We start from the raw sequence: 13,895 nt of genomic DNA, 5'->3' as shown, positions 1-13,895 counted from the left end.
GCCATCTGTACCTTGAGTTACATAACTACACACACACACACACACACACACACACATACACACATATACACACACACACACAGACACATAGACACAGAAGAGACCATTTCAAAAGCTCACAGTGAAATTACACGTTTCTCTCAGTAAGCATAAACAAGGGTGCTTTACAGGTTAATGTAATTGCATAATTGTGTGTTTCAATGTACTGTATGTTTTTATTTAGGGGCCGTTATTATTTTTATTATTATTTTCTTTCTTTCTTTTTTTAAATCTGTGAATGAATCAGGCTTTGTTTTGGACATTTAAAATCCAAATATCCACTTTTAAATGTCATTTTAGAAAACACCTTTTGTAGTACCAACACGTTTCCTTATTTCATGTTTTACTCTAGTACATAATTAGGAGCGCATCTGTACTGTCTCCTTATTTTGTCATCAATTTCTAATAGTGGATTTGTTTCTTTCTGTTGCAAAAAGATTTTCTTTCTGTACACTGTGGTGATGTGGCCAAACATTGTTACTTTTGTGTGAGGTCATAAAAGGTCTGGGTATTTGTAGGTTAAAATCTGTCAATAACGATGAGCCCTAAAGTTAAAGGAACATGCCGACTTATTGGGACTTTAATAAGTCGACTTTCAGAGAGTAGCAGTGCTTCGCCTTTCTGAGAATAAAGTTCCCAGTTTATATACGGTTAGAAGATGGCTGTGTCTCATGTGACCTTGTTATTTGTACACCCTGTGACTCTACAAATCACAACATGTAAACAGGAACATGTTGGCGTTATTTTGTCACTTATTGGGAGCAGTAGGCTAGTTGGAACCGATTACCTTCAGGATCCATGCTAGGCTAAGCTACCGGTGGAGCTGTCAGACAGAGTTACAGCATGCACGGAGATGAGAAGGGTATGTATGGACTTATCTAACTCTGGGGGTTACGGGGAATAAGCTAAAGTCCCAATAAGTTGCCGTGTTCCTTTAAATGTGTTTGCTGCAAATTGTGCTAGGTAATCTTTATTATCCCAAAACAGGGAAATTCGGGTGGTCAAAGAGCAGATACAGAAAGATATAAAAACAGATACAAATATTGTTATAATTAAAAATATTCCATATACCAGTCTTCCATCCACAACACACACACACAAACACACACATATGCACAGACTTACAAGGAGAGCATTTCCTAACACCCTTCCTCTGACATACACTCCCACAGACACCAGAGGTGTCAAAAGTATTCACATTCATTACTCAAGTAGAAGTATAGATACTAGGGTTTAAAAAGACTGTCTTTTTAAAAAAGACTCTCCTTCTGTAGGAGTTGAAGTATTAACTCAAGCTTTTTACTCAATTAAAAGTGTAAAAGTACTGGTTTCAAAACTACTTAAAGTATCAAAGTAAAAGTAATGTAAGGAGCCTATAGTGCACTACCCCACCTCCACAAAAAAACATTTTTCTAAAGGCCATAATGACCATAACGTTATGTTAAAATGTTAATGTTGAAAAATTTGGGATGCATCTGTTTCAGCCACATTTATGCCCATGGAAAATGAACGCATTTTAGTACAATGCAAATACATTAAAGAACCATATATGTGTAGGCCTACTACTGAGCATTAACATGTGTTTCATGGAGCGGAAGATATGATGACTAGTTGCCTATAAGTACTGCAATTAGCTCGTGGTACTTGGGTGCGCAGAGCTTGCAGCGCATTCGAAAGGAGTTGTTTTTGCATCCAACCATTTTGAAAAATTCTTCCAGGTACGGCCAGGGATGTAGAAGGGTCGGCTGGTCTTCCTGGCTACCAACCTCCTCGCTGGTGCTTGGTTGGGACATTTCGCTCGAGTTCTCTTGAGTCTCTGCCACGGACATCTTCGTACTAGGCTACATACGTCTGCTATTTCCTTGCTGGAGTGTGACGTGATTTGTGTCATGTGCAGGTGCGATGGATCGCGTACAAACCATATAGGGTGTCGGAATGGTATATGTTTATGCTTCTCATCCAACCACAATCAAATTCACTCTATCCGGATGGCGCGGTTTATCTGGATAGGTTTTGACAAGCTGGAATGAAAACAAGCCGAATTGAAATAGGAGTAACGAGGCTATTTTTAAAATATAAGGAGTAGAAGTAAAAAATCTGCTGTAAAATAATTACTCCAGTAAAGTATAGATACCCAAAATTTTTACTTAAGTAAGGTAACAAAGTATTTGTACTTCGTTACTTGACACCTCTGACAGACACACAGCCACACACACATACAGTCATGTGAATTTAGGACACCCATGGTATGGTGAACGGTACGTGATGATGAGGGGCTATTTTAATTCCAAAGGCCAAGGGAACTTTATCAGGATGCATAGTATCCTGGATCCATGAAATAACTGGCCTTTAAAAATAAAAATCTGCCTTCCTCTATGGGAATTTAACATAGGGGTGTACTGACTTATGCCCCCTGTATTTTAAGGAAGAACATTTATTTATTTACGATACATTATTCATTCACAAAGAAAATTGGTGTCCTTAAAGGTTGGATTTTTCCTAATTTTTTTAATTAAGGCATTAAGATCAATTTGCAAAAGATGATTTTTTTTTATTCCTCTTTTTAGTCAACTTTAGCATGGGTGTCCTAATTTTTTCACATGACTGTATGTGTGCACACACAGAGAGCATTTCCAGGTACCCTCAGCATAGGGTACCGAGGGTACCTGCATGAATCTGAAAATGACCTAAAATGTTGTTTATGTCATGGCGTTTACTACTCCATTAATGCATGAATGTGTGCATGTGTACCTGAACTGTTGTTGTGACATGGTGCTGTAGTGTAGGTTCAGCCTGGTGATGTGGCTGTCAGTCAGTTCCTGAATAGATGCCTTTTCTCCAGAGGTCTGCTGCAGCTCTGGGTCCACCGCCCAGACCAGATCCCTGTCCTCAGATGGAAGCCACAGCACCTACAGACACACAGGCAAACACGCACATAAATATAAACACACACAGGCACATGAATTTAAACACACACACCCACAAACTCACAAAATAATGCTGTCACCAATTGCAACAACCAGTAAATGAAGGAGGAAAACTACTGTTGAAGATGTTAAAATCAGAGACGTCCTGAGCTGATTGTAAAGATCCAGGCACATTTAAATGGAACTGTGTAAGCTGAAATAAAACCGATCAAATTCCTTATGTACTCTACTGGGTTTGTCCACCTCTGGCAGCTAGTGTTACAGCGCTGCTCCTCCACTCTGTACAGTGTTTCCACTATATACATTTAGTAGCAACGGTCCTCTGCTCCTTTAGCATTTTACGAAATGTCATGAAGCCGTAATGAAACGACTCTGCAGACTCTGCTCCACTGAACTCCAGCGAACAGTCAATGGCTCTCCCCTTTGAAGGTGAGCGACCTGAACAGGGACGGGATACCATCACTGTCGAAGTCATGGCAACCAAATAAACAGCAGCGCGAGTTACCGCATTTACTCCTCAGGCAGAGTGACAAACATTGACGAAAGCCTCGACGGCTGATATACCATGAAAACTGCGTGAACCGCTACTACCGCTAGCTAGTTAACACTATACTCGACAGCAGCTAACGTTAGCCTACCGCTAGCTAGTTAACACTATACTCAACAGCAGCTAACGTTAGCCTACTGCTAGCTAGTTAACACTATACTCAACAGCAGCTAACGTTAGCCTACCGCTAGCTAGTTAACACTCTACTCGACAGCAGCTAACGTTAGCCTACTGCTAGCTAGTTAACACTATACTCGACAGCAGCTAACGTTAGCCTACCGCTAGCTAGTTAACACTACACTCGACAGCAGCTAACGTTAGCCTACTGCTAGCTAGTTAACACTCTACTCGACAGCAGCTAACGTTAGCCTACCGCTAGCTAGTTAACACTCTACTCGACAGCAGCTAGCGTTAGCCTACCGCTAGCTAGTTAACACTATACTCGACAGCAGCTAACGTTAGCCTACCGCTAGCTAGTTAACACTATACTCAACAGCAGCTAACGTTAGCCTACTGCTAGCTAGTTAACACTATACTCGACAGCAGCTAACGTTAGCCTACCGCTAGCTAGTTAACACTCTACTCGACAGCAGCTAACGTTAGCCTACTGCTAGCTAGTTAACACTATACTCGACAGCAGCTAACGTTAGCCTACCGCTAGCTAGTTAACACTACACTCGACAGCGGCTAACGTTAGCCTACTGCTAGCTAGTTAACACTCTACTCGACAGCAGCTAACGTTAGCCTACTGCTAGCTAGTTAACACTATACTCGACAGCAGCTAACGTTAGCCTACTGCTAGCTAGTTAACACTACACTCGACAGCAGCTAACGTTAGCCTACTGCTAGCTAGTAGCTGGATTAACAACGGTTAAAATGCTGACAGCTAACGCTGAACGGTGTAAAGTTTGACTGTGTTTTACTGTAGAGGATTCAACAGCAGGATGTAACAATCTGCAGCTGACGTCTGAAAAACAACACAGACAATGCGTTCAATGAAACTGGTAAACTACAGCCTCGTGGTGCATTTAAAGTTATTGTAAATGTCCTTGGTGGTTGTTTTTGTCGTTCAACAGCAATTTACTAGTGAAATAAGTTATTGTTATTGTTATACATTATTATTAAATCATTTAATTTTGACCATATGGCCTTAGCAATAAACAAGCCGTTCTTTAATGTCACCGACTGTTGTTTAGTACCCTTTGTTTTGTTTTCTTTTTTTTACTTTCTTAAAAAGTATCGGTTCAGGCACCGTTAATTATGTATGCGATTAATTTCGATTAATTAATCACAGAGTATGTAATTAATTAGATTATTTTTTTTAATCGATTGACAGCCCTATTAAAAACATAAAAGCAGATAAAATACGAGATTGTAGGCTGCTAGTATGGGACAATGTATAAGCCGTTGCTCTATACACGTAATCCACCCGCAATCCTTGCCGTTCCCAGAACGGGCCGTTCCCACCGGTCTTACTTTTGAATTCTCTTTATATGCTTATATAGATTGTCATACAGTTTCAACAATGCAACTTCAGTATAAGGCACTGAATTTTGACTATTTATCAGAGTCCAGGTGAGACAAGAAGCGAACCCTGCAGTCTCTCTGTCTTTGACTCCCCGCTGCAGGAGACGTTGTATACCCCCCCGACACGCTTTATTCACTTACTGTTTAAAACGTTTTCCAGGTTAGTGGAGATGCATACCGCTCAACACCAACATGAAAAGACATAGTAATGTTCCCTCAGCATTTTGTTTGTTGCTAAACTATATGTAAAATGAGCGGTGATGTTAAATCATCTGTTTCACGTAACGTTATCCTAAGGTGCCGTCTTAGAAATCCTAGCGGAAACACTGCTGTAATACCAGTTCCAACAACTCCAACAGAGTGAGATGACTTCTCGTTAGCGGATCACGTCACGTCATTTTTCAGGAGTCAGAACCTCCGAATTAAACTCACATCATATCGATATTTTCATATTTGAGATGACCAATTTAATAGTTTCGACCAAGACCTTCTGTATTCAGATTAGGTAGCTTGTTAAAAATAAGGTTAGCCAAATTGAATAAGTGTCAGATACATATTCAATCAACAGTGCATGTTCTGCTGCTATGTGAATACAGTAAGTATCGGATTGGACATCGGTATCAGCTACACAATAGATACACAATATTAAAGAATGTAATTAGGATCACGGTCAAAATAATTTGACATATTGATATGTTTGTAGAGAAATGGTAGCCAGTTTTTCACTGAATATCATTAGAGATGCAACGATAGACCGGCCGGTGACCAGAATTGGCCGGTTTTCACGTGCTCGGCCATGACCGGCGACCGGCAGGTCAGTCTGACATATGGTGATTTCATGCCGGTCAACGCTACAGTTAACTGACAACCTAAGTTATATGAGTTACAGTTCTCAAGGACGCACGCACACGGACGCACGCACACGGACGCCACAGCACGGCCTCTTTTTTTCCTTTCTCTCAACTTTTCCGCCGTGTGTGGCGCATACCCGCTCGCGGTGTGAAGCGCTATTCTCGCACACGTAGGGAACCTCGTGGATTAACCTGCAACATGTCAGCTGTTTGGAAATTCTTCAGCGTGTGTGCAGAAGATAACAAGTTTGCAATATGCAACACCTGCAAGGAGAAAGTAGGGCGTGGAGGGACGACCCCAAAAACCAAAATCACATATTTTTAGTTGGATATTGGACGTGAAAAGAAGGAAATGGTTCTAACATTGCACTTTAGATGTGTGTGAATTTCCCACACCAGGAGTCATTATAGTTATATAGTTCTATTTTATAGTGATCCATTATCTGTTCAAAAAATGTTCTATGTTCTGTGCAAAATGTTCTATTAAAGAAAAGAAAATAAATATTTGTGTGTGCTGTAAAGTGGTTAGAAAAAATTAAATCGGAATCGGCTTAGAAAGTTGTAATCGGTGCATCTCTAAATATCATCCAAGTCATACAACAAACAAACCGGCAATTATAGAACACAATTTTATGTCAGCTTTCAACTAAATGTGGAACCGAAAATATTTGACATACTTACCTGTGAGGAGTTGATGTGGGCCTGCACCACCTGCAGAGTGGTGTTGATGTATGACTGGCTGTAGGGATGTCCGTACGGTGGCTTGTGCAGGTCAAACAGCACTAGTCTGCCGCTAGAGGCCGCTACCTCCAGAAACTGGGCCAGCGAGGGAACAGACTGGTTCTGGGCCTGGGAGCAGTCGGCCTCAGACAAGGACGACACAGTCCCAAATGGATCTCTCTGTAAGATAGTGTGTTTGTAGCAGAGTAATGTTTATCATCATTATCGTCAATTTGAGAAATCGTAGTGTGTGTGTGTGTGTGTGTGTGTGTGTGTGTGTGTGTGTGTGTGTGTGTGTGTGTGTTAGAAATACCAATAAGAACCAGTCGCCGGCATTCAGCTGCTGTAGCTCGGCCCAGCTGAACATTGAGGCATCGAGGTGTGTTCGATTTGGGAAAACCTCAGCGACATTGGTGGTTCTCTTCAGAGTGGCGTCGTGCATCAGGAAGGGAACACCATCATAGCTACAGAGAGAGATATACAAATATTTACAGTGAGTGACAGGAAAGGAAAAGAAACAAGACAAGGGAGGGGGATGAGAGGAAGAGAGATTGAGAGGATATTTAAAGTCACCAATAAGCATTTAGTTCTCCAAAGCTCTGCCCTCCGCTCAGAACACCTGCAATCACACCAAGTCTGGCTTTCATAAAGCCGTCTATCTTATTCACAAACAAACATACACATTTGCAATCTCAGTGAGCCCGTCATTTCAATTAATCACTGGAGTGATATTAGTTATGTACAAGCCCATTACGTAATACACACAAAAATAGATTGCCACCTTGGCAGATTAATTACACAGGAACTGCCAAGTAGCAACAATCATTCATGCAGACCACACACACACACACACACACACACACACTGGGGTCACCATAAGCTTGGGATTAAGCTAACCAGCTAACACTGCTAATCCCCCTGTTTTCAGGCTGTAAAATAGTGAGCTTTTCCAGCAGCTGTGGGCTAATGGGAGGGCTAAAGGCTAACTAGATTAGCATGGCACTCAGCCTCAGTTTAATGTTAACTGACTGGTGGGGGTTAAGAGTCAGTGTCAGTGGGGGTCCGGGGCCTTGTTGGTGAGGCTTACTGCTGAGGGAGTGTGTGTCCGGGGTGAGCGGGATTGGCTACAATCTGTCCTGCCCGCCTCAGCGTCCTGGAGGCGTACAGGTCCTGGAGAGACAGCAGATTGCGGCCAATCACCTTCTCAGCTGAGCGATTGATACGCTGCAGTCTGCTCTTGTCCTTAGCGATGGCAGCAGCAAACCAGATGGTGATGGAGCAGGTGAGGATGGACTCGATGATGGCAGCGTAGAAGTGCACGGATACAAGACATCCAGAAAAGATGCACGGACAAAAGGTGGAAAATGCACAAACGCACCTCGGGGAACACCACAATATGCAGTATACGCTATATATTTACTATTATTTAGTATTACAAGAATACAGACACGTACAGTCATGTGAACAAATTAGGACACCCATGCTAAAGTTGACTAAAAAGAGGAATAAAAAAAATCATCTTTAGGAAATTGATCTTAATGCCTTAATTAAAAAAATGAGGAAAATCCAACCATTAAGGACATCAATTTTCTTTGTGAATGAATAATGTGTCGTAAATAAATAAATGTTCTTCCTTAAAATACAGGGGGCATAAGTCAGTACACCCCTATGTTAAATTCTCATAGAGGCAGGCAGATGTTTATTTTTAAAGGCCAGTTATTTCATGGATCCAGGATACTATGCATCCTGATAAAGTTCTCTTGGCCTTTGGGATTAAAATAGCCCCACATCATCACATCCCCTTCACCATACCTAGAGATTGGCATGGTTTTATGTTGGTTAGCCTAATAGCTGGTTTGATTTGCATTGAGAGATGATTTTATGGAAAGTACCCCATGCCAATCTCTAGGTATGGTGAAGGGGATGTGATGATGTGGGGCTATTTTAATCCCAAAGGCCAAGGGAACTTTATCAGGATGCATAGTATCCTGGATCCATGAAATAACTGGCCTTTAAAAATAAAAATCTGCCTGCCTCTATGGGAATTTAACATAGGGGTGTACTGACTTATGCCTCCTGTTAAGATAAGATTGGATTTTCCCTCATTTTTTTAATTAAGGCATTAAGATCAATTTCCAAAAGATGATTTTTTTATTCCTCTTTTTAGTCAACTTTAGCATGGGTGTCCTAATTTGTTCACATGACTGTACACACAGGTGAGAGCAGTTGATACCTGATGGTGACGTCAGTCTCCAGTCCTTCTCCTCCAGCTTCCACTGCCTTCTCAAACGACATCACAGTATTCTCTGGAGCAAGCTACACACATGAGACAAAACACTCCCAGAGTGAGAAATAATAAACATTATAACCAATAGAAATGACGGACAGTAAAACACAGACTTTAAACTTCTGTCACGGTCCCGTTCAGTCTCACCATTGGAGCTCCTCTGTGTCCGATGAGCGTCGGGGCGGGTCCCAGCGTTCCTGCCTCCTTAATGCAGGGTGAGTACATTCCCAGAGGGACCAGGTAGAGAGAGAACAGCACGGACAGGTAGAGACCTAGGACAGCCACCTGACGCACTGAAGAACACACAACAACACAACACAATCGTACTGGGATGTACATGCAGTGTAATTTTATGAAGTACCAGTACACAGATTTGTACTGCAATAGCTACACAAAGACTTCATTTGAAATCTGTGGCTCAAATCATGTTTTATAATCAACTCTGCACAAAGAAATCACACACAAACAAATCCAAAAACCAACAAATACACCTCAAAGCCTCTAAATACTGTGTGGCCAAATTCAGGGTTACAAGAGTGCGCTGGAGTAATCAGGATGAGATATAGTAGCCTAAATCTTTTCTGATAGGATCAACATGGTGGTCTGGTGCTAAACAGCAGCCATATGGGCAACAAGCAGGATGGAGGCTGTCTGGTTAGGAGCAAATCCGCCCGGGAAAGTCTTTTAGAGAACTATCTTGCCCAATATTAATGATATTTTCTAGATAATTGCTCAAACAACTGGAAACATGGGCTGGAACGTCCATTCATAAAAATATTATAAACTAATATATATCACACTCATTGTTGGATTATATAAAACATGTAAAAATGTCTTTGGTTTGTTTGAAATGTAACCACACATCTCTACATCATTGCCAACATGAAGAGCAATTAAAAACAATTAAATTATTATCAAAAGAGAATATAAAAACTAAATAGAACAGCTAAAATAGAACAGGACAGGTATGAAATGCAAAAAGAAAAGTTACAGTGTAGTTGAAGAAATTAACAATTAAAAAGGTAGCATAGAAAAAAAGAAAGGTCTTGAGCCTTGGTTTAAAAGAACTGAGGATTGCAGCGGACCTGCAGTTTTCTGGGAGTTTGTTCCAGATACGTGGTGCATGAAAACTGAACGCTGCTTCTCCGTGTTTAGTCCTGACTCTGGGGACAGAAAGCAGAGCTCTCCCAGACGACCTGAGCGGTCTGGATGATTCATAATGTAGCAGCAGATCTGAATTGTATTTTGGCCCTAAACCAATCAAGGCGAGAAGTTAAACCACTGGAGGTTAGCGGATTTTTTTAGGGCGTGTTTAAATCTGAAACTTTTACTGAAGAAGTTTTGTTCCATATAGCGGACTTTTACATTTATTATAGCATGGTTACCTGTTTATATCACTTAAACACACAGGGTGGAAGAATAAGAAGGGCTCATTGATTGTTGAGACAGTTACTGCAATAAAATAAATCATTGACAAGGTGAAAACTGTTAATGCTCTTTAATCAACATACTGTATAGTGACAGTATATTGATTACCTTCCCCGTCCTACCGCAGGTCACCAGAGCATTTAAAGAAAGAGACAGAGAGAGACGGCTAGAAATGTCAACAGGTGCGTTTGCCTCTTACTCCTGTGTGTGTTTTTTTCTGGCTGTCAAGACTAAAAAAATCTGTATGTTGGTGTACATAAGTCATTACATGTGGTAGTCTTTGTATTCTTTTTTTATAATCTTAACAGGTCTGTTTCCAGCTTAACCCAGTATCAAGAAAACTACAAAACTAACCCATCCACTCTTCCCTGTCACATCCAGGCTTGGGTGGCTGTTCAATTCAGCAGACCAGCTATATTACGTCCTGTGCTGGGCAAATCTCTCTCTCTCTCTCTCTTTCTACCTCTACTGCCAGGAGAGACCCCCAGACGTGACTCAGCATCACTCTACCCTGCTGAATCACCAAGGCAACCAGGGACAGTGCCCATGGAGACCAAAGAAAGACGCAGAGGGACATACAGGTCAAAGTCAAATCACTGAAGTGGAGCAGGCATTTAGACACAATGCAGGCCAGACAGACTGACACAAAGAAACAGAGCAGATAGGAAAGCCGGTCAGAATGATGAAAAGATTAAAAAAGGAATAAAAGAAGACAGAAGCATCAGAGAGACAAAGAGAAGAGTGCGAGTAGAAAAATGAGGCTTTGATTTTCTGTTAGGAGGAAGTGGAGACAAAGAAGGATGGCAGCGGGGTCTACAGCTGTATAATCCTACACCTCACTTCCTACAGTATGTTAGCTTCAAAGCTGACAAAGATACACACTCATCAGCTTTCTTACCTTTCTTGTTCATGCGAAAGAAATGCAACGCTATTGGCCAGGACAGAATCACCATTAGTAAGACTGCAGCCACATGGAGGAAAGGTGCTGTCACCTAAAAGATCAAATTACAAAATTACACAAATTACGGTACAATACAACAACAAAAAGTACAAACTAAAAGTCTCCCCTGGTGGCCGGGTTGGCTCAGTGGGTAGAGCAGGCGCACATATACTGAGAGGTTTATTTCCTGCATGTCTTCCCCCCCCCCCCCTCTCTGTGATGGTTTTGTACTTTTCTGTTGTCTGTATTCATTTGTGCATGTTTTTCCTGTGTTCTCTGTCCTCCCTTGTGTTTAGTGTTGTGTCAAGTTTCTGTATTTAGTTGATGTCATGTTTTCTGTCTGTTGTTCCTGTTTCCTGTTTTATTTTGATAGTCTGTTTTCTGTCTTGTCATGTCTAGTTTTACTCTCTGTTTCCCACCTCTGTTGATTGTCCTGCCCCGCCCTGATGTATTTCACCTGTTGTATCACCTGTCCCTCATTTGTTCATTACCTCGTGTATTTAACCTCTGTGTTCCCTTTTCCTCAGTCAGTTTGCGTCCGTGTGCTGTCAGCTTGTCCCCGTTTTGTATCTTTACCCTTGTTTTCCAGTCACTGTACTGCTATTTTTTGTTAATTAAATCTTTGAGCACAACCTTCTCCTGCCTGCCTGCCTCGTCTCTGCGTTTGGGTCCACTATTCCTCGCTCCCTGTAACACTCTCCCTCCTTTCTCACCTAGCTGTCCTACCAAATAAAGGCGGAAAAGCCTCCCAAAAAAGCTGGTGTGTCAGGATTGACTGACCTGCAGGGAAAGAAGGAGAGTCTTCCATTCCTTGCTCCAAATGTCGGACAAGATGGCGGTGGCTGTGACGGAGAACGCCAACGCCACCACGATGCCAGTCTGATACAAACACAGGAGGACGAGAAAACACAAAATATGACATCTTATAACAAGGGGGAACACGTAAAAATGTCTGTCTGTGTTTATTTATAGGGAGTATTCTTATCATTATTACCTTGTGGCTCCAGTGAAGGTATAGCCTCTGACCCTCAGAAAGCAGACACACTGCCAGCACCTGAACAATGTTCAGAAAATCATCAGAAACTGTCACATTAAGCTGCTTCAACTAACACTCCTACAAGGAATTTGTATCTTTGGAAACTTAATTTAAATCACAAAAAGTCAACTAATAAATCACTGTTAACGGTTTAACTTTTTGGCATGTGTATATTTTGAATTTGCACCTTTAACAGTTATATTTCTGACACTTACTGTTAACCTTTTTACATTTCTGGCATTGTGTACATTTTGTTTAGTTTGCTTTTATTTTGTGTCCAGAACCGACATGATTTCTATTCAATTTCAGAGTGATACTGATAAATCCTTGTTTATTTATGCCGTAGCAGCTTTAAGAAAACGTGTAGATATTTTGTCACTGCTGACAAAATTGTCAAAGTTGTTATATGCCTCAGAGTTTTTGTCTCTGAGGAGAAAGTTGTAAGATTCGGGAGAAACACAACTTCCTTAATTTTGACAATTTTAGAGTTTTTTCAAATCTGTGCACAGTGTACACAATTAGATTCTATGTCTTGGCTCCCACTTGTTTACATGACTTTTTCTATCTCTGCTCTGTTAGCTCTGTAAGATCCGCCAGAACAGCCTCCATACATAACTGCACTGTACCCTTCCGTTATTCAACCTTTGGACAGTCAGCATTTTCAGTTAAAGCCATCACTCAATGGAAAGTTATTCCGGACTACATAAAGACCTGTAGTTCCATCAGTAGCTTCACATTTCAATTAAAACATAATTTAAAAACCAATCAACTCTGCAACCACTAACATCCTGCTTTTTTTACTTTTATTTTTTTTGTTTTTCAACATGGTGCTAAACAGGTGTGTGTGTGTGTGTGTGTGTGTGTGTGTGTGTGTGTGTGTGTGTGTGTGTGTGTGTGTGTGTGTGTGTGTGTGTGTGTGTGTGTGTGAGAGTGAGCATGTGTGCGTGTTCTTGTTTAACTACATTCGTGGGGTCCAAAAACCGGGAATACAGTATTCTTGTGGGGTCCGGACAGCTTTGTGGGGCCAAAATGCTGGACCCCACAACCTTAAAGGTCTGTTTTAGGGTTAAGACTTGGTTTTAGGATTAGGGTTAGAATTAGGTTATGGTTAGGGTGAGGGTAAGGGTTAAGGTTAGGCATTTAGTTGTGATGGTTAAGGTTAGGGTAAGGGTTAAGGTTAGGCATTTAGTTGTGATGGTTAAGGTTAGGGTAAGGGGCTAGGGAATGCATTATGTCAATGACGGGTCCCCACAACGCACGCACTATGTGTGTGTGTGTGTGTGTGTGTGTGTGTGTGTGTGTGTGTGTGTGTGTGTGTGTGTGTGTGTGTGTGTGTTTGTGTGTCACAATGTGCATGATATTGATGTAGGATTTGTGATCTGTCTTGTTGTTTTGTTAGTTGTCTGTTGGATTTAAATTGCGCCCTGCCTAGGTACTGCAGCTGTAAATTAGCCTAAAGCTAACTCTGGTACAATGCATCAAATAGCAACATTTATGTTAAAAATTGTACATGGTCCCTAACAAATAAAATGAATGAATGAATAAATGAATGAAAGTGAACTCTGTTGATGCAGATTTCTTGTTCACATCATA

General features: G+C 41.3%; 1 protein-coding gene across 1 annotated transcript in view; it reads right to left on the bottom strand.

Moving 5' to 3' along the window:
• gdpd4a (glycerophosphodiester phosphodiesterase domain containing 4a) overlaps window positions 1-13,895 on the bottom strand; it is a 31,661-nt gene that overhangs the window by 12,905 nt on the left and 4,861 nt on the right. Inside the window, 8 exon segments of the mRNA XM_036001509.1 lie at window positions 2,791-2,948; window positions 6,573-6,791; window positions 6,925-7,075; window positions 8,845-8,927; window positions 9,046-9,191; window positions 11,225-11,318; window positions 12,047-12,145; window positions 12,261-12,320. Of these exon segments, the coding sequence (XP_035857402.1) occupies window positions 2,791-2,948; window positions 6,573-6,791; window positions 6,925-7,075; window positions 8,845-8,927; window positions 9,046-9,191; window positions 11,225-11,318; window positions 12,047-12,145; window positions 12,261-12,320 (1,010 nt within the window).

Source organism: Sander lucioperca, chromosome 5 (genome assembly GCF_008315115.2).
Source record: "Sander lucioperca isolate FBNREF2018 chromosome 5, SLUC_FBN_1.2, whole genome shotgun sequence".
In the NCBI taxonomy this organism is placed as follows: Eukaryota; Metazoa; Chordata; class Actinopteri; order Perciformes; family Percidae; genus Sander; species Sander lucioperca.
The sequence above is the reverse complement of the archived record's forward strand: the minus strand, read 5'-3'. Positions and strand labels throughout refer to the sequence as shown.